Below are 24,459 nucleotides of genomic sequence, written 5' to 3'. Positions count from 1 at the left end.
TTACTATACTTAAATGACAAGCTAATAAGAATTCACTCAAATCTCGTATACAAATGTCATCCACAGATGGGAAGGATAGATCAAGAAATCAATTACTAATTTTGAAGATATTTTAAAAAAATAAATTTAAAAGTTTAATTTCTCACGAGAGCAACTTGTAAAATAATATTCACACATGAATTCTACAATTTAATCAAATTCTTAGTGAATATGTATTTGATTTCGTACATAATCAACGTGTGTTTGTGTATATATATATATATATATATATATATATATATATATATATATATATATATATATATATATATATATATTAAACTCTAGTTTCAGATAAAAATGTTTGGAAGAGATGCTCAAAACTTATGTTTAGACTACGCAATTGAGTCCACTTTATATATAGTACATACAATAACAACAAATAATTATAGAAAAAATAATAATATACATTATATGATGTGTTTATAAAACTTGTAATAGATAAAAGTATAAAAGAAAAATAAATCCTATAACTCTGATAATATTTGAAGATATTGCTAAACATTAGCTTGTTAGAAGGAAACAATTTATTTAGCCTGAAAAAAGATAAAAGAAAAATTAAATAAATTTGAGGTCAGAAAATCCTAAAAAATGATTAGCAAGTGCGCCTTGGAAATGCTGCTACTGATGCATCTCAAAAATGTCGAGACCAGTGCAGCTAAAAAGAGTAGAGGCCGGTGCACCGCGAAAATGTCGATGATAATGCGCTTGAGAAAAGCCATGGACATTGCGTCTAGGGATGAAATCAAGACAATAAGAAGCCTAGGCATCTGTAACAACCAAATAATGACAACAATGAATTAGATAATTAGACAACAAAAGAACAACTAACTCGAGTTCCGAGTTTTTGTTTAGAGGAACTCAGCTGCGAAATAGAAATTAAGCATGCCTCACAGAATGCCTCAATTGATTTATAACATGAACTTTGCCCTCACTTATATATATGCATATCTCTAGACCGGATATAATCACCAACAGACATAACCAACGTCAAGATTATCTTATTTATCATGTTACTATTTATTATACATTCTTGTCCTCACTGGCTACATGTTTTACACCGGTGCAGAAAGGGAACATATACGGATAACCAGTACATCCATGCACTCTCGCTCGAGTGTGAAACTATACAATTCGGTGGTGATATTAAGAAGTCTTAACATATATATCACTGCTTCAGGCTTTACACCACAAGACTTCAAGTACATAAACAAAACACCATTCACTGTGAAATTCCAGCTGCCACAGGGCGGCTGACAGATGTTTGGTTTGATTTTTTGCGATCAAGAGAGGTGGTTTTCTTACACTGCAATGAATCCACTTTTTTTCTCTTGTTTGAAGCTTCATCTTGAGTAACATATTTCAAAAGTGCCCCTCTCCTTGAACCAGTCTTGTTCAGATATTTCACAGCTTCTCGTCGTTCAGGATTCTCGTTACACTGATTGAGTGATCTTTTACGGCTCTGCTTACTCTCCGATTTATCACGTGAGACATGAAATTTATCTGACAAATCCAACTCAAGCTTATTAAAAAACAAATCATTCATACAAATAATGCTGAAAAAGAAGGCAATTAGCATAATTATATTCAGCTACCTGAAGCATCTTCAAGAGGGGAGGTGGGCGGAGGCGAAGGCAGAGATGGTGAACAAGCACCAAAATTCTCTCTAAAATCAACTTCTTCCTCACAGTCATAGTTATTATCAAGACTAGAATTCTCAGTATATGATTTTCCATCAAATACGGAACGACAATCCAAGGTCACCCTGTTCCTGAACAACTTTTGGGTTTCAACGTCTTTAGAGCTGCTATGGAGAGAAACGCTTTCCTGATTTGACCCGTAGAGAAATTGTCCACAGCCATGAGTAGCATCTTTAGAGTCATTTGGTTCAGAAAAAGCAAGTTCGTCTGGACAAAAATAATCAAACGGAGGATCAGAACATCCTTTGGATACAGCAGCCCCGCCTTCCTCAGTACTTGGAACCAAATTGGGATTAGATTTAGATATGTCATCACCAACGTCTAAAACAGACGTAGGAGATGTACTTGAAATATTTGGATCCAAACATTGCTTTTGAGATTCCATGATACTAGAAAACCATGGAGTACCCTGTCTTGCATAAAACAGTATATATGCTTCCTGAGACCGTACAGAGTCTCCTGATACCTCAGTAACCTGAAGAAAACCCCCAGATACAACATGTTTTAACTTTAGAGAACATTAACCAACACAATAATTACAAAAGCACAAACCAAATGAAAAGAAACTTCAGAAGAAACGAACTTATTTAAGATATGGAAGACAAAATGTTGGGAGAATAGAACATGGAATCTTAACAGAGTTCAACCATAGCAATTCCACATGCTTATATAGGAAATAAGGTAATATTAAACTAAACTAAACAAAACTATCTATGATAGTATCACTTTTAACTATAGGCAACTGTTTACTGAACATGCCAAACCAAAAGGCATGAACTATCAAACAAAATTCAAATATATTTCTTCAACTTAATAACACAATAGCCAATGAATTATCTAGTCCCATGAAGAAACATTAGGAAGAACTAACATTTTATCATCGAACAAATATGCAAAATATCTAAAAGCATCTAAAGGGGAAACAATAATACCATCGAATCATCCAACTTGTGCCATGTGTCTGGACCAGAGCGCACAAAGCAGAAGTAATGCCCTGAAGTAGAAGAAAATCCAGTATGCACAACAATGGCATATAAATCATATTTCATCAGTACCTATCAGCGTAAAAATGAGTCAGAAAACAGAATTCACGAGGGAAACAAGAGAACTCAAAAACTACACACGTGCAAAGATCTAGTAAATGTAAGTTCGGCAATAAAACCACAACTCACATCATTGTTTTGATTAGAAATGGTGTAAGGCTGCAAGTCTAACTCCAACGGGAAATCAATATGCTTATCAATCTTCTCAACAAGTATCCCATCTGTCTTAAATCTTTTTAAATGAAATGTTGCAATTGATGGTGTCATATCCAACATAAGCTGCTTCTCCATGGACACTTCTTCCTTGCAGTTATCACATCTAAAGTTTGCGTCAATCTTTTCCACCTTAGTAAAAGAGTCCAAAGCACTCGGAAGAGAATCTACACTTTCTATCTCTAAACTCATGTCAATCAATGGCTCATAAGTGTCAGAAGTGCGACCACAGCTACAACATCGAAGCTAAAACACAAACACAATGAACAGCTAAATATTAGCAATTTACCAAACACAACACTGTTAATCGAAACCAAAACAAAAATTTCAACAAAAGATAACTATGCGAACACAAGACAAATAAAGGAGTCAAAACCCAAAGTGTTGAACAATGTACTTCACTGCCATACTTTGCTAATGAGACGACCACCAAATACTTTCTGTACAAGATTATCATCTTCAAAATTTAAATCAGTCTTCTTCAAATCTAGGAAACACCTTTCCAGTTTATCTAAAGCACACTGCATGAATTCATGGGCATCCTCCTGCTGATATCTTCTAAATCCAGAAGAAAAATCTATAAAGATGATAGTTATGGATTACAACAGTCATTAGTGAAAAAATAAATCAATCTTGCAGTATTCAAAGGTTATATTTCACAAGCTAATCATGCAAAAGTTACTACTAGTGACAATCCTTAATTATTCCAACCCAATGAGTGGGCACAGATCCAGATTAGACTACAAGGTAGTTAAACAATCATCATGAAAGTCATAAAAGAAGGATACAACTCAAATTGTTCACAAATTTCAAAGGTGAGAGAGTCCGTCCACATGCGGCCAGGGAACGTTCAACCTGGTCACGAAAAGTGCATATAACACAGAAGCAATCCATATGACCTGAAATTTCCAAATCTTAAAAATCAGAAACTATACAAGAGAAACAGACAGACACTCAAAACATACACACAAGAGCAAGGAGCAAACAGCTGTAAAGGCGCTGCTTTACAAATTTCAATCCTAAAGATAATCCACCCACTCAGTCAGTCAACCACAAAAGTAATGAACAAACAGCTGATCATCAGTAACTGACAGGTCCCTCAACAATACTACAGATCACCCTATACACTAGAAGTAAACATGTATAAGCAACACCAAATTTAAAATTCAAACAAGCATAACTCACCAGCGCAAGGGAAATTATGAGTACACGCACGAATACCCTGCACTAGAGGCACTGTATGTGTAAAGCATTGCAGTATAGCATTGAGAAAACACGTATTGCCGAGATTCGAAAGTCCTGCTCCCTGTTAAACGGAACACAATATCATCAGTATAAAAATTAAGAGAAAAAACCATTAAAAAAATAAAGCCAAAGAAAACAACGACCACAACCATGTTAGAAGGCCCAATTGCATAGAAGGATTCTGCACCTATTGAACCCTCGTTCTCATCTAAGAGCCAGTTCCCTTGGGTAGTAACCCACGATTCCGGCGCCACCGCCGAGACGGGTGAACAAGAAGTCAACAGCAAAGTCGAATCGTTGTTGAGCTGCCGGAACTGCGTGTCCGTATTACAATTCTCTTGCGCAGCTTCCTCGCCGCAAACTCCGTAAACCCCCGGAAGGGTAGATTCGCCGATGGCCGATAACCGACCAGAATGATCGCAACCATCGCCGACCGATTCAGAGGGACATAGAGTTTCGGAAACGAAATTGGTAGCGGGAGAAACCTCCATTGGACCCTCTGCGGACCTAGCCGGTGAAGGGAGTGAGAAACACATTGAATTTCGCGACGCGGAGTAAAGTTAGGGTTGAAAAGATTGGGGGTTTAAATGATGTTGAACAATTGAACAATGACTACGAATGAAGGCGGGGGCTTTTGAACTGGAAAAAATTGGGGGGAATTTGGATTATAAATCAAAGGATAACAAATTGGGAAAGCGGGGTTTGGGGGTTAGGGTTTTGATACGAAGAAGAAGAGGAGGGAAGGTGAAATTCGTTTGAAATGAGAGGGAAAAGGGGTTCAATGTTTTGAGATTTTGGCACCAAAATCATTTTAGTGAAAGTGACATCGCGGGTATGCTTTCTCTCTTTCTCTCTCTCTCTCTGATACTGTACATGTATAGTGTTTGGTTTTGTGCCAAAGACAATACATTAACTAAACCAACACTCTTCTTAATCTTAATACAAACACAAGCCTCTGAGATATTTATTTATAATAATATGAATGTATAATTAATGATTAATTATCTGTCAAAGTGCGTTGCCAATTAAAATTAAATGCATTTATTAAATTAAATTACACAAAAAAGCTAACTGTTTTCTATTTAATGCAATAAATATTCTTAAGTTATTTTACATTATTTATCTTTATATACACACGAAAATTTTCAATATTATTATGACAATTATTTCCTAATAAAATAATAGTTAAATTAAAAGAAATGACAAGCTGGAGTTCAAATATGTTAATTACAGTGGACTTTGAACAATTAATTATTTAACATTTAGAAATATTTTAAAAAAGTACTTTTCAAAAAAAATATATAATATTTAGTTTTTATTTTCTAGCAAATATAATTTAGTAAAATACAGTGACCGGTTATCAAACAATTCTCGTACCAAAAAGAAAATAATGAATAACTAACTATTGTGATTTTGATTGTTTTACACTAATCTAACACTGTGCAACGAAAGATTGTGCTCAAGAAATTAGCGAAAAAGTTTTATTTTTCTGGTCTGAAACATGTGGATCGGTAAAATTTGATTTGGTCGAACATGATGTTATTAACTAAAATTTTGGTTATTTGAAAATTTTAATAAGATCGTTTTCCTATCGGTTTAGAAGTTAAAAGAAAATTATTTTATGTTTTATGTGTTTTGTTGTGTAATAATAATATTAAATATTTATCTTATTTGTTATTGTACTATTCAATTCCTTTATGTATCTAAAAATGGTTGAAGGAAATTTTTCAAGTTTTGCGAATTTTCTTTGAATTTTGTTATTCAGTTTATGAATTGCAATTTTTTTCTTAAAGTAATTAAAATGGTTTTATTTGTTGGAATTATTTAGATGATTTAGAATATGAGAAAAAGCATATAGTAGATTTTAATATCTAACTTTTCCTCGTTATTTTTTTTAATTAAGAAATTAATATTTGTGACTGAAAAATAGATTTAAGGAACATATAAATATTCAAACTAAGAAGACTGTGGTGGTTTCATATATGAATGAAATATGGCAAGTTTCATATGTTAATTGACTTAAGTTGAATATTGATTATGTATCTAAGAGTTGTCTTATTTTGGCCTCATGTGTTGATATCTTTAAAGGAAGTATGGACGAATATGTTGGTAGTTTTTTAATCTTTTTAGATGTATAAATTTTTTCTTATATTAAGTTTATGGGTTATTTATGCTTGAAAACATATTTAAAATGAGAACTTTTTACAACTTTGGTTGGATAGTAATTATTATTTAATTTGTACATATATGCAATTCAAAAAATTTCATGATTTTCGTAAAAGAAAAATCATTATGCTCATAAATTTGAGTTTTGTTCATAGAGAATAATATAATTGGTGTAATTTTTTATCATGAATTTGGTATGGTTCTCTTGTTTTGTATTCTTTAAATTTTTCTTTAATAAATTTTCATATAATAACAAACGATGAACTTTAGGATATCAATATAATTAAGATGTCAAAGTTGAGTGTGATATCTAATATAATTTTATTTGGATGAAAGATTAAAAATCGGGAAAATAAAAATAAACAAATATTGTTTATCAAATGATCTTTTAGCGTGCATTAATAGATTGTCATAATGAAAACAAAAAATATTAGTTAACTAAATATCATATTTTTTATTTTTGCTGCTTCACCGGAATAAAAGATCATCATAATCTAAATTATATGATAATAAGAAAAGATATATGATAATAGATAAAAGATCATTGTATAAATCTTGCGATTCTAAAGATTTTCCATAGTTTCTTGCGGTAACACATCGTGATAATGAAAAGATAATAATATTTATCTAAATTTTATATTCTTTTATTATCTTTCATTCGCCACAATGATTTTGAATATTTTTCTAAATTTAATTGAAGTGTTTTAAAATTTACAAATTCATAAAGCTCCTTTAAGCATTTTACAGTAAAAAGATTAAAATCATATCATATAAATGCATAAATTGCAGACTATAAAAGTGTTATTATGATAAAGAACTTATATTTTAAATTTAACATTTTTAGTTTCACTCAACTCATACTAAATAATATTAAAGTTTATCACCTACACTAATCATTGAAATTTTAAGGGTTAAATATGTTTTTGGTCCTTCAAGTTTAGTGAATTTTGGAATTAGTCCCTCATTAAAATTTTATATCAATTTAGTTCTTCATCTTTCAAAATGCGTGAATTTAGTCATTTTAACCAAATTTTGTTAAGTTTATTTGACGTTTCAAACACATTTCATGATAGTATTTAAGTTAACATTGAAGCAAAAATGTGTCAAACAGTGTAAATAATTTAAATACTATCATGAAATGCGCTTGAAACGTCAAATAAACTTAACAAAATTTGGTTAAAATGACTAAATTCATGCATTTTGAAAGATGAAAGACTAAATTTGTCAAAAGTTTTGATTAGTGACTAATTCCAAATTTCGCTGAAACTTGAGGGACCAAAAACATATTTAACCCAAATTTTAAAACATTTTAAATATGTAAAATGTCTTTTCTATTTTTCTTTCAATCAATCTTTTCTAGTTTTTCTAGAAGAGCTTATTTTAAAAATATTGATAAAAAGTTTTATATTATAAACATCAAGTTTTATCTTTAAGTGTAAAATATACATATATTAAGTTATTTTTAATTAGAGTAATTTTGTAATTTACTACATTGAGTTACATATTTGATTTTATTAATTTAAGCGTTGTTAATATGAGTATCATCTAACTGAACTCAATCAAGATTACAAATACATGATTTTTTTTTTAATGTATCTTTTTACTTACATTTTACGCTTAAACATTTTGTAGCGAAATATTAAATAATATCTAACCATCAGTGTGATCTACAGGTATCTCTCAACATAAACAAACTTCAATCTATCCAAACCATATTTATCTTCAATCTGTCTAACCATATTATTATTTTAAATTGTTTAAAATAGTAATTAAACACTACATTTTTTTATTGGAAATAATTAAAGTATTTAAACCTTACATTTTAGTTATTTTTTGAGATACTAATTAGATTTTTTTATTGGAAATAATTAAAGCGGAATAGTAGAATTACTGCATCTGATTAAGAAATTTCGAAATATTGGATTTGAGTTTGTGTTAGAAATAAATCCTTATTAATGATGTGAAACACTTGTTAAAAAATATTTAATTCTCATCAATGCAGAACAGGTTTTTAAAATCCGTTATTTAGAGTCTTTTAACTCTATTATCGAAGAAACTTAAATCAGTAAAAGTTTAAGTTTGTTATGAACTAACAGTCTGGTGTTAACTAACATACTTAAATACGAATAAATTTTTATATATATAAAAAAAAACTTAAAACAAGATCTAAATAATAAGAATTTTATAAATCACAAAAACTAATTAGTTTCTGAAATATAGATAATATCGTTTCAATGTTGATGATTTATCTTAATATTGAAATAATTATTTGAAATAAAAAATTAATTACTAGAATTAGTAAAATAATAAAACTAAAAAGTAAGTTTTTTATAAAAATAATTATTTCAATTTAAAAATAATAGTTAAGAAGATAAATTTAAAAAATGAAAAGAGAACACAAAAATATGTATATTTGTTATATATAGTTATAAATTATTGTGGTTCATATTAGTCTTAATATTAATATTTATATTAATAATTTCAGCATAAATTTTTTTATTATTATTATTATCAATAATGTTGTTATTATTATAAGTATTTTTTTTAATTATAAAAAATGTTATTGTACTACATAATTTTATTAAATAAATTTTGAATCTTTAAAAAAATTATAATTTATAATTATTTATAATATTATTATTTGTGTTTTTAATTATTAAATATATATTTTTTAAATTTATTTAATTAAATATAATAAATATTATATTATATTTTATATAAAACAGAAGAAAAAAAGATCTATGCGTATGCACGGGTCACATACTAATTAACTTTAGCAAAAAGATAGAACAAATTTACCTCATGTTCGCTAGCAAGACCAACAACAGCGGAACTTAGATGGCTTGTAGAAGCATGACCCTCCAAAAAAAATAATTTTTCTTTGAAATATTATTTAAATTATTTAAAAAATAATTCAGATTGTTTTTTATTTTGTTTTTATAAAATATAATAAATAATAATATATCAAATTAAATATAATTAAAAACAATAAAATTTATTGAGATATTATTCTTGTTCTTTCTCATTTTAAGTTTTTCACGCATTATATTTATCTACGCTTGCATTTTTTTTTTTAAAAAAAAGGAAATAGAAAGTTAGACACAAATTTTTCTTCTCTCTCGTCTTTTATTGATTATCTTTTTTTATTATTTAAGATAAAAAAATGTAACTCTCTTTTGTTTCTTGATGGTAGAATATTAGTTTGATATTTAGTATTTTTTTTTCCATCTTATTAGTTTTTTGTGTATTTATTTTTTTATGAATATAGAAAAAAAGTTATGTACTGTATGTTTTTTCATAATCACTCTTTAAATGTGACTTCATTATCGTAAATTTTATTAGTAATTACGTCTCTCAATTTTTTATTAGATTTTGATAAATTATTTTTTTATCTTAATTTTTTTTAAATAGGTATATTGATGAAAAATAAAACCATAGATTAATTTTTTAGGTGATAACATGAAAGATACCAAAACAATACAAATTCACTTTTTCACCTATAAGCATGATACTATTCTATTGTTGTATTAGAGTAATAATTTCTTAAGATTCAAAGAATTATAGGTGGAAAGTTTCATATTAATTATTTTGAACTTGTTATAGGAAAACGTTCTCAACTATAAAGAGATGAAATTAGAAAAACTTAATTAAAATGGGTTTCAAATCAAATACAACCTCAAAACTATAATTTTTGTAAGGAAGAACATACAAGGACATTTCAATACTAAATTATATATACTTTTGTTATTGTTATATCAATGACAATGATTAAATATATAAAATTTGAGTATATCATTTTGGCCCCTCCAATATTTTTTATCAAGATCTGTCGTTGAAGACCAAGCTTCTTCAAGATACTTAATATACGAAGCACGATTATCTTGGTGGTGGACCTATGTGTATATGAGAGTGGACAATCTCACCTCCTGATTTTTAAACATTTTTATCAAATATTTAAAAATAAATTATTTTGTCCTCTCACTCATCATATATTTATTCCTCTAATTTTGTTCCTCGTAATGATCTAATTTTATTGTAAAAGGTCGTTGAATTGAGACTGAAATCATTTTAAATGGTTCTCGCTCATATTGCTCATATTACATCTTACATCCACTAGAGCATGTAATGATTTGAGGATTCATTAGTGGAAATTATCATGTATAGTATACTAGTTTGTGCTTTATAAATTTTGAGGTTTCATTGAATGTTTTGAATTTTAATCTAGCACAAAATAAAAATCTTAAATGAGAATTCTAAGCACAAAAAAAATGTGTTTATTTCACATATAAAGAAATTAACATTGGAAACTAGAAAGTAACTTATTTGAAGAAGCAAGGTACAGTATAAGGGAGTAGAGTGTCCGAAACGGTTTAGTTGAGTGTCATTACTTCTTGTTTGCAACCGGTATTGCTTGATTCCTTCATTTTTTTATCACTTTGTTGGCAAAGTCTTAAAAATAATAAAGGCAATTTTTGTTGTGCTTAAATTAACCCAAAGCCAAATAGGCCACCTCGAGCCATTTCGGAAAAATATCCCACTACCATCCTTTCTTATATGTCAAGGGAAAAGAAATACAAAGAATATGAACCATGGCTAGAGGTTGAGTTGAAGTAATAATATATGGTTAGTATAATAAATATTTAATGTAAAAAAATGGGAGAGAGAAATTTAAATTATGTAAGAGAAACAATCTTTAAAAGAAACATGAATTTGAGGTTGTGGGCTTAGAAAATGCAAAAATATAATTTTGCATGTGTTGCTACCACTGATTTGATGAGATTTCATATGATTAATGTTGTCTGTATCTGGATTAAGAGATGAATTTGAGAGAGTGAATTTCATATGATTAATGTTGTCCGTGTCTGGAATTGTTTGAATTAAAAGAAAGATGCTTGGATTAAGAAAAAGATGTTGTGATTTAAGATCAAAGTGTGTGTATGATGTAATAGGTGTGATAAATTAAAAAACAAATTTAATAGATAAAATTATATGATTACTATTTTACCCTTGATGATAAATGTAATATAAATATACACATAAATATTATCATTATTGTAAGTATTATTATATAAAGTTTTATGATATAATATAAATATTTTTAAGACATTTCACACATTTTCTATACAAATTTGTTCAAACATGTGAAGAAAGAAAAAGGTGAACTGCACATCTTGTTTTTCGTGTTTTTCTTTTTTATTTTCACACTGTCTCTTTAAATTTGTTAACTTTACAACATTTGTAACAAGATTAAGTAGTTTTAAATTTTTGTTCATGTTTCCCTTCCTCGGCTTCCACCACAATTTGAACTCACCACCATATTTGAAGTCCATTTTTTCTACAAAAATTCACACACAAAAAAAAATCTACCTTTCTCAATTGAACAATGTTGTCCACAATTGGTGAAATTATTATTAACTGCTCTCACCACAAAAGTTGCACCTAAAGGGCAACAACACGAACCCAAGACAAACTTTCAAAATGCACATTGACATTGTCAACAACAAATTTAATATTAGAGTTTCAACTTTTATTTTAATCAAGGCAAAAATGAAAGTTCCTTCACTAGTAAAAAATTCTTTAACCTCCCACATGTGCACAAAGTTTTTCTTTTAATAAAAAAAATCCATGTGTCAAATAAAGTACGTCCACGTCAACATCATTGTTACACATGTAAAAAAAAAAACTTTTCAAATGAAATTATATATTAACTTTTCGGTAGTCAAAGAGGATCTATTCCATGTATTACTAAAGTATCTAGATCAATTTTATATGAAGTTTTCGAAAGGAACCAAATTTCAATTTTGCATATATAAGTTAAAAAAACTAAAAACATATTAACTCTTATTTGAAATTATCAAATGATTTGGTCTTTTGTGGTGTCAAAATATCACTAGTTCATGAAAAACAAACTATTAGTTGTGAAAGTAATATACATATGAATGCATATAAAGATAAAATATAAACTACGACAAACAAATTAAAAATAAATAAAAAAGACAACATTTATTATCTTATAAAGGAAATTGTAAAATTATGGATTATAACTTGTTATTATAGACTATATATATATATAGTTTACTCATCTTTTAAATTTTCGTTAATACTATTTTTTTTAATTGGAAACAATCAAAGCGGGGTATTATAATTTTCTAAATGTCATTAAGAATTTTCCCAAGATAACATTTCAGTCTGTGTTGGAAATAATTCCTCATTAATGATGTAAAACACCTTGTTAAAAAATATTTAATTGTTATATGTTGTACAATAATTACATTTGATACATAGGTGGTTGTCACCTACACCAAATTTAATGGATAGTTTATATACAAAACTTATACTCTTAGATTATTCTATCTTGAATATCTGTTATCAGATTGGAGGCCAAGAAACTGAGTTTCTTTCCAGTCTCACCAGCAATATTTTTCAGAGAAGAAATGTCTTCATAAGCCTACAAAATAGCACAAAAAGAAGAGAAATATGTGATGTGAACATAAGAAACATTATTAGTGACATGAACAATAAAGTTTATAAATCCAGAAAACATACACGGAAAGATAGTCGATTAAGGAGGTCATTAGCATCAGCATCATTATTGGAAGAGTTGTTTCTCGAGTTACCAAAAAGATCAGCACTAGAAATGGAAGTTGAAGACTGAAAATACAAGAGTATCCATTATGACGTTTAAAAGATGAAAGAAATGAAAAATAAATTATCTAATTTTGTTCCATTTCCATGTCAGCGGAATAAATGTTCATGTTTTATCTAAATTGTGATGAATATTTCGAGTTAGATATGGAAATTTAAAAACAATGGAACATGTATAAGGAATTGATATCAATTTTTATCTAAAACTTAAAAAAAAAAATATTTTGTAAGTTTTGTTTTTTAAATGTTCAATTTTTTCATTTCTATCGAATATAAAATTTAAACTCACAATTAATTTTTCTAACAATTTCAGACGATGTTTCAATCATTCATTATAATAGAGACACTTACTGAAAATTTTGACAGGATAACTTTTGAATCATTTGCATCTTTGTTTTGATTTCCAAAAAACTGAGAGGAAGAAATTGATCTAGCATTTGAGAATTTCCTTCTTGCTTCATTGGACTCCTCAATCTAGTAAGGGTGATAATCCAAGACAAAACATAAGAAACGAATTAAAATGAAAATAACCAAAAAATATATACGAACATTAATCATGGCTTTGAGATAAAATGAGATACTTATACAAAAATTATATTTAGTGTCTACGGGATATGTCATGGGATCATGCATTATAAACACAATATATCCTTAAACATAAAATATTTTAGTTACTAAAATTCAATATGGTTTTTTGTCATAAATTCAATGAAATTAGAGTCCACAAAAATTACTAAATGTTTATGAGAGTAAAGAAGTATAATGCGTTTATGGACATTGAAGAGTGTAATTTCCTTCAATGTCATAATATTTGAGGTAAATGTTAATGTTTGATGTGTAATCAAAATTATAGATTCCAAAAATAAAATATGATGCTTTAAATAGGTTTTTGTCCCTATAGAATGGTCATATTTTGGTTTTTATCATTTTTTTAACTTTTTGTTAGTACAAAATTTATTTTGTTAGTCTTTCTCCATTTTATTTCATGGTCTCTCTAAAGCACATTTTATTTATTGTTTTTGTCCCTATAAAAAGTAGATTAATTGTTTCTTGTCCATCTAAAATACTTTTAAAGGGGTTAACTCAATATAATAAAATATTATAAGACTAAAACAAGTAAAAAAAATATCAAAACAAAATAAAAAACACTAAATTAGGAATAAAATGTTAAAGACATTTAAAAAAATGTAGATGGTGCCGTTTTCCAATCTTACCTAAAGTTTTACCATATACAATGTACATGATAAAATAAAAAATATAATATTATAATTAAACAAACAACACTAATAATAGAAAAATTACACCATGACTCCTATTTTTTTCTTCGTGTCCTTTATTTTTATTTTTTAAAGTGACTTAGTATGAATTATTGATTCTTTCATAAAAAAGGATAATGATACATTAATCAATGGTTCACATTCAGTTGCGTCAAAGAATAAATAATGTAAATCAAAAAATGGAAGTCATAGTATCATTGTTCCTAGTAGTAATACTTATGATAATGCATGCAAGTGTTATGAGAAAAAATAAATTATATAGATCAAACCAAATATTCTTTGTAGCTAAAAGTTAAGTTTTCTAAGAATGTCTTACTTTGTCTTTTGATGAATTTGACCCAAATTCCTTTGGAGAACCGTTATCCATTACGAAGTCTGCAAAGACGCTTGATGACTCTGGCAAGGATACATGCCTTACTAAGCGAGCCTTAGCTTTAGAATTCAAATCAAATGATTGGTCATTTTCTACATACTCAAATCGAGATGTAGATGAAGACCCTGAAAGTGTATGCTTCTTTGCTGCTGTTGGTGGTTCTTCTGGCTTTTGCTCATACAGAGACTCACATGACTGTGTATCATAGGCATAATTTTAAATAAGAAAAAACACATTTTCAAATTATATAAAACCCATGAAGTACGTACACGAATACGACACAGACACACAAACACGAACCCTGAAATATGAATAAACAATCAAAATATCATTATCCTTATTGAAATGTAAATGCAAATAAAAAGTATACCTTTCCAGAAAGCTTTCTAGCACCAAGTCCCGCAGCTTTTTTTGTTTTCTTAACAGAAACAGGTTTTTTGACAGTATTAGAAACTGTTGTGTGTGAAGCTTTGGGCGAAGAAGGGCTCTCTGGAATCCCAGGACTTTGCGAAGCATTTGGTGATTCATTAGTCTTTACTTGAGAAATTCCTTCAACAACTTGTTCAAACGGAGAAGCAGTAGGTGATGATGGCGAATCTACCTCCTTATCTGTCATACTTTTTGCTACTTCCTTAGAAAGAATTTGTCTGTATAACTCTGCACCTCTCGATGTATATTTTGCCTCTATTTTACCACCATCAGTCCAACCATGCTGCTTAAAGAAATTTCGCGCACGGTTGTTTCCTCCCAGGCTCATGGTTTTCAATTGCTCTGGAGTCCACATGTCTAAGTTTGTAGATCTACAAAACAAACACATAATCAATGTTCTTAATTCCCTTTAACGTTGTATTGTATGTCCGTTAGATGCAAAAACGACAATCCATGTACATTAACTTGCCTGACAAAACTGACATGGACACCGAGACTACGATGTGCAGCGGAACAATCGATGCAGAGGAAGATCCCATAGGTGACGGAGGCCCAAGTTGGATTTTTGGCATTACAATCGAAACACATCTGAAACAAAATGCAGAGAAGGATGTGAAGTAGAAACACACATGAGGAATAAGAAAAGACATGGATGATGATTATTAACCTTGTTTTCAGACTTTGCCTTGAGTTTCCGAAACACATTGTTCTTGTCGTAGGAAGCATCCGAGGCCATGGGAACGTGAAAGAGAAATGAAGAAAATGGGAACGGAAATGGGTATTTAGATAAGTAGTTTATTTATGGAATGAATTAATTGGGGGTTGTGACTTTCTCAAGTAAACGGGGTTGCTTGGTTTTGGTGAATGAAAGCACGTTCCTCCTTTGAGCAAAAATAACCAATCATCTTTTATAGTCATTCCTTCTTCTTCTTCTTTGTTAAAAACTAAATCTTTCATTATGTCTTCTTTTTTTTAATCAGAAAATGACATGGAATTTCTGTATTCTCTTGGTTTTATTTGAGTCCACCAACTTGTTATAGTGTCAAATGCTGTCCCTTTTAAACTCGGACTCAGGTATTTTTGTATGTCATGTTTATTTTTAATTATTTAGTGATAAAGAATTTATAGTGTAATGTCTATTAAATTACTTTTTAGAGAAGGAGTTAAGTTAACTTTAAAATAGTTGTTTTTGTTTCTACCATTCACCTTCTACTTTATAAATGAGTTGACTTTAAAATCTTAAATTAGAAGAAAAGAAATGATAAAAATGAAATACAACGTTTTCTCAAAATTATTTTCAAATAATTTTAGTATCTTCTTACATTCACCTAATATGTTAGTGTTATATTCTTTTATTTAATATTTTAAAAATTCTAACAAAACTGTCGCTTTACAGATCAATGCAGTTCAGGCAAAATGTTCTTTGAATCAAATTTAGTTTTCACACAATTGAATTAATCTTGAAAATTTTGAACACTCCTAGTTTTTCCTTGAATTTTTCTCCTCAACTTTTCTGCAAACAAATTGAAGATTGTGTTTATTGACGGGCTGGTTTTTTTTATTGAGCTTAATAAAAGAACAAAGGATCTTTCTTTCTGCACAGCAAAAATTTCTTCTATATCTTCGATCATTTTTTCAAATCTCAAAAATATCTTTTGACCATTTAAGTTCATGACATCACATCCCAAAAATATATAATCCTAAGTCAATTTTCAAAAGTCAAAATATATTATTCAAAGTCAACTTTCGAAAGTCAAAATATATTACTGAAAATTAACTTCCAGAAGTTAAAATATATTACCAAAGTCGACTTCCAATATATATATATATATATATATGTATATATTCTTTCTCTTTCATTTAATTTTTTTAATTTAAAGTTTTGATTTTAAATTTTATTTTTTAGTTTAATATATATATATATATCTTATTTTTTATTTTTTAAATATATATTAAAAATAATTAAAAAATAAATTAAATTAAAAATACTTAAACTTTATATTAAAAATATATTAATTTTGTTTTAACTATTTTTAATTTTATTTAAAGTTTATGTTTTCTAAATATTTTTTTTAGTTTATTATTTTTTATTTTATTTATTTTTTATGTTTTCATATTTTTTAATATATATTTGAAAAATAAAATAATATATATAATTTTATTTTTACTGAAAAAATAAATAGACATATAAAAGTAAATAAAAATAAAATATTATTAAATTTTAAATAAAAAAACGAAAAATTAATTTTTTTAATTTAATTTTGACTCCGGTAATATATCTTGACTTCCGAAAATCGATTTTCAATAATGTATTTTAACTTCCGAAAGTCGATTTCTGATAATATATTTTGACTTCCAAAAGTCAACTTCTGATAATATATTTTGACTTTCGAAAGTCGATTTTGAGTTATATATTTTGACTTTTGGAAGTCGACTTCCGATTATATATTTTGACTTTCAGAAATATTCTTCACCAGAAGTCAACATTGGAAAATAATTTTTTAGGTGTGATGTGTGTGACTTTACATAAATGGTCAAAGGATATTTTTTTATTTAAACTTTTGTTGGGAGGTGTAGAAGAAATTTTAAAGGTGCAGAAAGAAAGACCCAAGAACAAACACAACTTACCTAAACACCAAAACGCTTATACCTATTGAAAAAAAAAAACCGTAAGTAGCAGGCATATAAGTCTGTGTCATGTTAGGCATTAGCTTGCTCTTTATTGGACATGGGCCTAATTTCTCGGACCTGTTTTGTTTTTTAGTCGTTGATCAGTAAAAAAAAAAAAATATTACGAGCAGTGAGCGAGCGTCCTCCAGCTTATTGGGCAAATTGTAAACGCCTTAAAGTGAAATATTAAAATATTAGGCGTGTTTAGTACCCAAGTTAAGTTATCATTTGGCTATGAATTACAAAATCAGGTAAAAACTAAAAGTTAAAAGTGGATAATTTGAAGTAAGTGTGCTCTTTTAATTGAAATATTTAATTAATTAAAAACAAAAAGAAATAAACATATATGAAATAAGAAAGGAACTAAAATTAATTTTTTAACATAAAAAACTAAAATCACAATTTAATCTAAAACAGTTTGGATCCAGTGAAGCTGAGCCACACAATTGATGTTAGTTAACATGTCTGGTCCTCTCTTAAGCTAGAAAAGACATGTTTTGCACTTTCATTGCGTCTATTTAGATGACACCCACCGTAGTGATATTGTCCTTGTATCAAATGTAATTGAAAAAAATAATGTGATTGTACTTTAATAGCATATTTTTGGTGATACATCTGAATCCACGTATTTACACTTGATGCTGTATATTTGTGGTTTACGTTATGCTGCAAATCTTTGGACCTAACATTTCATATGTCATACCTGTTATATAGAGTTATTCTTTTCAATTAGATATTCACCTAAAATTTGTATAATATATAAAAAGTATAAAAATGAAAATTTGATTTACATATTGTGGCCATAATTTAATAATTTTTTAGGTGTATGGGAAATATGAGAAGTTATCTGTCATAAGAAACTTTCTGATTAGTATTTCAGGGATTAAATTACATTTTAAATTTATTGTGTGTTCTACATTGGGACTTATTTGTTAATGTATTTTTTCTACAAGAAATTATTCTTTATATTTTTTAGACATGAATCAATTGAAATCTGTGCAGTCCTTGTTGAGAAGACAGCAACGATATCACTATCATTAGCACAAACCATGAAATGGAATGGAATAAATTCCGCACTACGTTTTGAGTCAATTTTATTTGAAAAAAAAAACAATTAGAAAGAAAATCTTCACTAAAAAATGACTTGGATTTGAAACAGAGAAGCATTAATATTAAAAATTATGAGGCTTAATTTAAGTAAGAGGGATAATTAAGAGTATTAATGAAGGAGGTTGGAGGAGAAGTTGATGGTTTAAGTAGCGACAGAATTGAATGCGTGAAGAACGTGGGGGTCCACGTGTCTAACTGCGCACCACACATCGCCATTATCGACTCATCTTGACTCACCTCCTCAAACATCTCTTTCACATTTCACATATTATCTAACTTTATTATCACTCTTTATCTTCACTAACCACCATTTCCCAAACAATTTAGTGTCAAATCTCACTAATCACATCTTTTAGCCCTTTTTCCTTCCTTACACCACTTTTTATGCATTGTTTCGTTCATGGCAATGTGTCAGATTGGACTTTTTTTTCTTATTATGATATAGGTGTTAACCAAGGTTTGTTGGGGAGACGCAAGAAGCATAGTAACTTATAATCATAGGACAATTAGTTCCTTTAGATTATCAGAGTCAGGTTCGTGTAGTAACCGATTTAAACGAGATCTTGTATCAAAAATCTTTATGATAGTGGATTAGGTAAGTGAGTCCCGTTAAGAATAACGGCGATACAAAAAAAGGGGTACTCGATTAGCTCAAGAGAGAGAAATACCAATGTTGGTTGAAAGAATTCACTCTTGAAGGAAAGATTGTTAGGAATTCAAATATGAGTCTAAGTCTCACATTTGCTAAAAATAAAAAAATAGAACACTATATAAAAATAAAGACCCATAAACTGATTGTATAGGTCTCATTAGTGTTGTATCTTATCAATAAAACTTCTTCTATTAAATCTAACAATAGGCTTCTTAGAACAATGTCTTACTTCATAGTAGTAACAACAATAATTAAATATCACATAAATTATATCAAAGAAATATAATTTTGTTGAGGGGTGTGCAAATATATCATTATATTTATGTCTAAATTTGTTACTATTAATTACTACAAATTTATGAACATAATTAAAAAAAATAACGAGAGAAATATTTTAGTTTTTTTTTTTTTTAATTAAGACTGCAATTTTTAAGTTAGAATTTTAAACTCACGTGGATCGCTTTCCCTTCAAGAAAGCTTTATAGTTTATTTAAATGAAACATTTAATGCTACCATTGCTTGAACACTTTAAATTAAGAGAAGGATTAATTAAGTTTTAGGCGTGAGATTTACCATATTTTATTTCTAGCATTTTGGTTGTTATAACTACTGGTGAAAAACAGAAGAAACGGAGTCAAATTTTAGTATACCTAAGTTCGACATGTTTTAAATAAACAATGCATGAATCTGGTCAATTACTTGTTATAGACATTTTCTTAAAGATTTAGCCTGTATTACATGAAAGCCTATTTAAAAGATATTTTATTATAAGAATTTTAAATTATAGGTAGCTTCATTGTATTATCAGCTTAAATAGGATGATTAAGAATTGCAATTTTTTTTATATTATTATGTAATGTATGTATCATTTTAAATACTTATTTATAAAAAAAATTATAAAGATTTTAACTAAAGTATAAATTTATATTTTCATAATTTCATTAATTTTTACACGTATCAAAACATGCTTAATAAAAAAAATATGATTTTGATACACTATAACAAATTTAATTCAAACAAAAAAATATTATTTATATTTTTACTCAAAAGGTCACGTGCATTAAGCCATGTCACGGTTCCCTTCGCCCGTGCACTTTCTCAAAATGTCTTACTCGGTTCGAACTTGACGTAGATCTGTTATAAAAGTACCACATTGTATTTTTTACCTTTAACAATAATTAATCAATTCATTTTTTTTTCAAGTGTACCCTTTTTTCTTGTTTATTATTTCTAAAGTTGAAGAAGAGGTAATATGATGTCAAAAACATGGCAAAACTATTTTCAGGGACAAAGAAAATTGATTAGTTTGTGTGTTTCTTTTTATATGAAAAAAAAAAATGTAGTGTGTAGTTAGTGACCACTAAGTCTTACGCGGGGTCGCATTTTTTAACACATTGTAGGGAACCATCAGCACCCTTCACGTGGTTGACCCAAATTTTGTGTTACTTTCTCTCTTCAACTTCACCCTGCTACATCAACCTCTTCCCCATATGTTCCTACTAACTCAAACGTGGGAGACATGCAATATCACCCCTCACCCTCAATGTACTATTTCTAATCGACACCGTCCACTCGTACCTTTTTATTGTTTTTGTCTTAGTTTTTTTTTTTTTTATGTATTAGTTTATATATAAAAAAGTCTTAATTTTATAATAAGGATCACACACACACACATATATATATATATATATATATATATATATATATTACAAAATCGTTTTATTTATACTTAATGTGAAATTTTCGATCAACATACTCTTCTTGTACTGAATCATATGATATTAAGTATAAAATTAGATATTAATGGATAGTTCGATAATGAGTGATATGATAAATCTTAACAAATAACAAATATTTCGATAATAGATGAGACAGTAAACTAAACAAACAAAAACTCACTAGTAGTATATACTCTAACTCATAATTGTGATATGGTGTTAAAAAGTGGACTATAAGTCTTATTCAATCTTATATTATTGATTTATAAAATATATTTTCATTCAATTATACTATAAATATTTTATCTTTGGTTAGTGTAGAATCTTAAACAAATCAAACCTTAAAACTTTAATCATGTTATGGTATAGCAACAAACACACATGACTCAAGCATCAAACTTGGATTTAGAAGACAGACCTCCAGACACTCATGTCTGAAAGAAAATGACGATCCAAAAGTGGATATTTTGCATAATTGGTGCAACTGTCTTCTTTGAAAGTTTCAGATTATTTAGAAAAATAATACAAGTACAGAAACAGTAAATTTTAATAGTTTTATATTATAGTAGTAACTACAGAAAATGGTGACTCAGCTACACAGAAAGACAACCTTTTTAACCTTTCTATTTATTTACTTTCTTAATGCTGCTGATGATCATCGACTGTGTAAGAATGGAACACAATTAAAACATGGATACTGCATGGAATAATTCCAGTCATAAACTGGTCTTAGACAATAATTTATTAAAACAAAATAGCTTAGTGTTAGATTATGTTAACGATAAGATGGATTAAGATATTAAATAATTGGTGTGAAGTATGAGGATTCGTAGAAATGAAGAAATATCTGAAATTATGTATTATTTTTATATTATTATATATTATGGGGTGTGTTGGGAGGCGTGAAGTGACGGGGCAACTAATGCGTGTGGTTTGAAGTTTGAGGAAACGAGAAGAAAGAGAAAGTGTACGGAGAAGTCCACATTCATTGGGCACAGCACCGCCAAGTTGGAATGCTTTGACTTTTGGCAACGGAATGGAACACACGCGGCGGCTGAAAACAACTTAATATAATAAAAGAAATTAAGAAGATGTTCCGCGTGCAAGATGAGAATAAAGGGAAGGGGGGTGAAAATATGAAACACGTGAGGTGCGTGGGTGCAGCTGTGTGTGTGTGTGTGTTTTTTTTTTTTCAAATTTGCGTGTAATTAAAAGTGAGAAATGATTGGCCTCTTTAAGTCAGTGTGAGACTGTGTCTGACACTGTGCGTCACGCTTATGCCATTTTGAGTGTTCATCCTCTTCACAACTACCCATTTATGGATACTCGTTGGTACCGGATCCTATTCCTTACTCTTTCCTCTTTACTCACAAAATCAAATAAAATTTAATAAACATCAGAGAAAAAAAATAACAAAATCTTAATTATTATTTTTGTGAATAAATTGAACTAATTGTGAAAAAAACTATTATTTTTTACTTTACTTTTTTCATAAAAATACTTATGAAATTATTTGGAGTTTATCTAAAAAAATATAAATTTATATTGTGTAATAATACAACTTCAATTTTTTAGGTATATACAGTGATTAGTATTAAAGTGTTGTTTGATTCATGAACTAAATAATTTTCTGGGACGTCTTCCAGATTTCTGTTCAAGTCTCAAAGCTACAATAAAATCCTTTTAGGTGATATATTGAAATTTTAAAACTTACAAAACTATAAAGGAAATTTAGGAAGTAAAAGAAAAAGAAACAGAACAAATAAGCACTAGATGGGAGATAGATTTGAGAAAGTAAGAAGGTGTGGAATTAAAAAAAAAATTAATTAATGAAACCAACTAAAAAATTATAAAATAGTTTAATATAAAAAGTAATTTAAAAAATATAAATATAAATATAAATTAAAATAAAAAATCATTAGAAATCATAAAAAGTGTATTTCGAAATAAAAATTAATTAAAATATTTTCACAAAATACCAAAACTATTTATTTAATTATTTATTTCATGAAAATATAAAGCATATATTTATAAGATTTTGATGATTAATAATAAAATATAAAGTTATTAAAACATAATATATATATATATATATATATATATATATATATATATATATATATATATATATATTTTCTTGATTATGAAATGATTTTGTCGCCCAATTTTTGTTTAATCTATAATCTATAACAATATATAAAGATGGTTCCCTCTTTATTTCATAATACCAATTTTATCCTTTACAATATAATTATTTATTAAATTTTTTAAAATTAATGGTTATTTTTACTTATTTTCTATAAAACTGTTTATCTTTTTTTTATTCATCAACAATTAATTTCTCTATTCATTTCACTTTATTTTTAATAAATACAAATTTATTTTATATATTAACTTAATAATATTACACTATTATCACCTATTAACATACAATCATTCATATCTAAAAATTGCGTACACACAGACGTTATATCGCGCCTGTGTGGACGCTAGTAATATATAAAGAGATTTCCTCTTTTGTGTCTATATTTCAAAATATCAATTTTACCCTTTAAAATATAATTATTTATTAAATTTTTGAAAATTGATCGTTGCTTTTACAATTTTTTTTATAAAATCATTTATCTCTACTATTTTCTTTTTTTCTATTTATCAACGTTATTCTCTCATCTTTTCTTATATATTTCACTTTATTTTTAATAAATATATATAATTTTATTTTATATATTAACTTAATAACATTACATTATCATTACCTATTAATATGATATTACGTATATTAAAAAAATATGTACACATAGACATGATAACGCGTGTCTGTACACTAATATATATAAAAACTATAATTTATTTTCATTTTAGTATATTTTTTGTGCAGGTGACATTTTTAAAAAGTTTGTATATGTTTTTTCTAAATTTCTTTATCCAAAACAAGTTTTAACATTTTATTTTTTTGTTATTTAAATTTTTTATTTTTTAGCCATATTCTTTTTATCCGTGGCTTTCTTCGTTCTGATTTAAACTAAAATAAATGAGTGCATCAACTAAGATGAAAATTTTTACATAAATGAATCTTTGAAAAAATTGTCTACTTATTTAGTCATATATATATATATATATATATATATATATATATATATTAGTATGCAAATAAGTTTTTTTTTAATACAACAGTTTAC

General features: G+C 27.8%; 2 protein-coding genes across 4 annotated transcripts; both read right to left on the bottom strand.

The window, feature by feature from the left end:
- Nucleotides 1-548: 548 nt before the first annotated feature.
- Nucleotides 549-5,067, bottom strand: LOC114173926 (ubiquitin carboxyl-terminal hydrolase 20). Of its 2 annotated transcripts, XM_085669456.1 has the most exons (9): nt 4,390-5,067; nt 4,181-4,301; nt 3,784-3,894; nt 3,406-3,572; nt 2,912-3,241; nt 2,672-2,794; nt 1,635-2,214; nt 1,345-1,542; nt 549-809 (listed from the first exon to the last, which is right to left on the bottom strand). In XM_085669456.1, the coding sequence occupies exons 1-9, from the start codon at nt 4,774-4,776 to the stop codon at nt 802-804; spliced, it is 2,025 nt and encodes a 674-aa protein (XP_085525582.1). In that variant the 5' UTR covers nt 4,777-5,067; the 3' UTR covers nt 549-801. The 2 variants fall into 2 exon arrangements, with proteins under 2 accessions (XP_085525582.1, XP_027914408.1); XM_028058607.2 differs by lacking the exon at nt 549-809 and having other exon boundaries at nt 1,021-1,542; nt 4,390-5,064.
- A 7,538-nt stretch (nt 5,068-12,605) lies between these two features.
- On the bottom strand, nt 12,606-16,190 carry LOC114174737 (putative ADP-ribosylation factor GTPase-activating protein AGD9). 2 transcript variants are annotated; one of them, XM_085670149.1, is made up of 7 exons: nt 15,798-16,189; nt 15,600-15,718; nt 15,072-15,501; nt 14,645-14,896; nt 13,403-13,525; nt 12,953-13,057; nt 12,606-12,854 (listed from the first exon to the last, which is right to left on the bottom strand). In XM_085670149.1, the coding sequence occupies exons 1-7, from the start codon at nt 15,864-15,866 to the stop codon at nt 12,747-12,749; spliced, it is 1,206 nt and encodes a 401-aa protein (XP_085526275.1). In that variant the 5' UTR covers nt 15,867-16,189; the 3' UTR covers nt 12,606-12,746. The 2 variants fall into 2 exon arrangements, with proteins under 2 accessions (XP_085526275.1, XP_085526274.1); XM_085670148.1 differs by having other exon boundaries at nt 15,600-16,190.
- Nucleotides 16,191-24,459: the final 8,269 nt, after the last annotated feature.

The sequence above is a fragment of the Vigna unguiculata genome, chromosome 2 (genome assembly GCF_037176805.1).
Source record: "Vigna unguiculata cultivar grain cowpea cultivar isolate G323 ecotype 2 chromosome 2, ASM3717680v1, whole genome shotgun sequence".
In the NCBI taxonomy this organism is placed as follows: Eukaryota; Viridiplantae; Streptophyta; class Magnoliopsida; order Fabales; family Fabaceae; genus Vigna; species Vigna unguiculata.
The sequence above is the reverse complement of the archived record's forward strand: the minus strand, read 5'-3'. Positions and strand labels throughout refer to the sequence as shown.

Excerpts from the sequence above, each read along its gene's own strand:
- LOC114173926 (XM_028058607.2), bottom strand. The coding sequence starts at position 4,776 with ATGTGTTTCTCACTCCCTTCACCGGCTAGGTCCGCAGAGGGTCCAATG. Across the intron at positions 3,573-3,783 it reads ATTTGTGAACAATTTGAGTT|ATTTTTCTTCTGGATTTAGA; the intron begins GTATCCTTCTTT and ends TCATCTTTATAG. Across the intron at positions 2,215-2,671 it reads ACAAGTTGGATGATTCGATG|GTTACTGAGGTATCAGGAGA; the intron begins GTATTATTGTTT and ends GGTTTTCTTCAG.
- LOC114174737 (XM_085670148.1), bottom strand. The coding sequence starts at position 15,856 with ATGCTTCCTACGACAAGAACAATGTGTTTCGGAAACTCAAGGCAAAGT. Across the intron at positions 15,502-15,599 it reads GTCCATGTCAGTTTTGTCAG|ATCTACAAACTTAGACATGT; the intron begins GCAAGTTAATGT and ends TTTGTTTTGTAG. Across the intron at positions 12,855-12,952 it reads TTAATCGACTATCTTTCCGT|GCTTATGAAGACATTTCTTC; the intron begins GTATGTTTTCTG and ends GCTATTTTGTAG.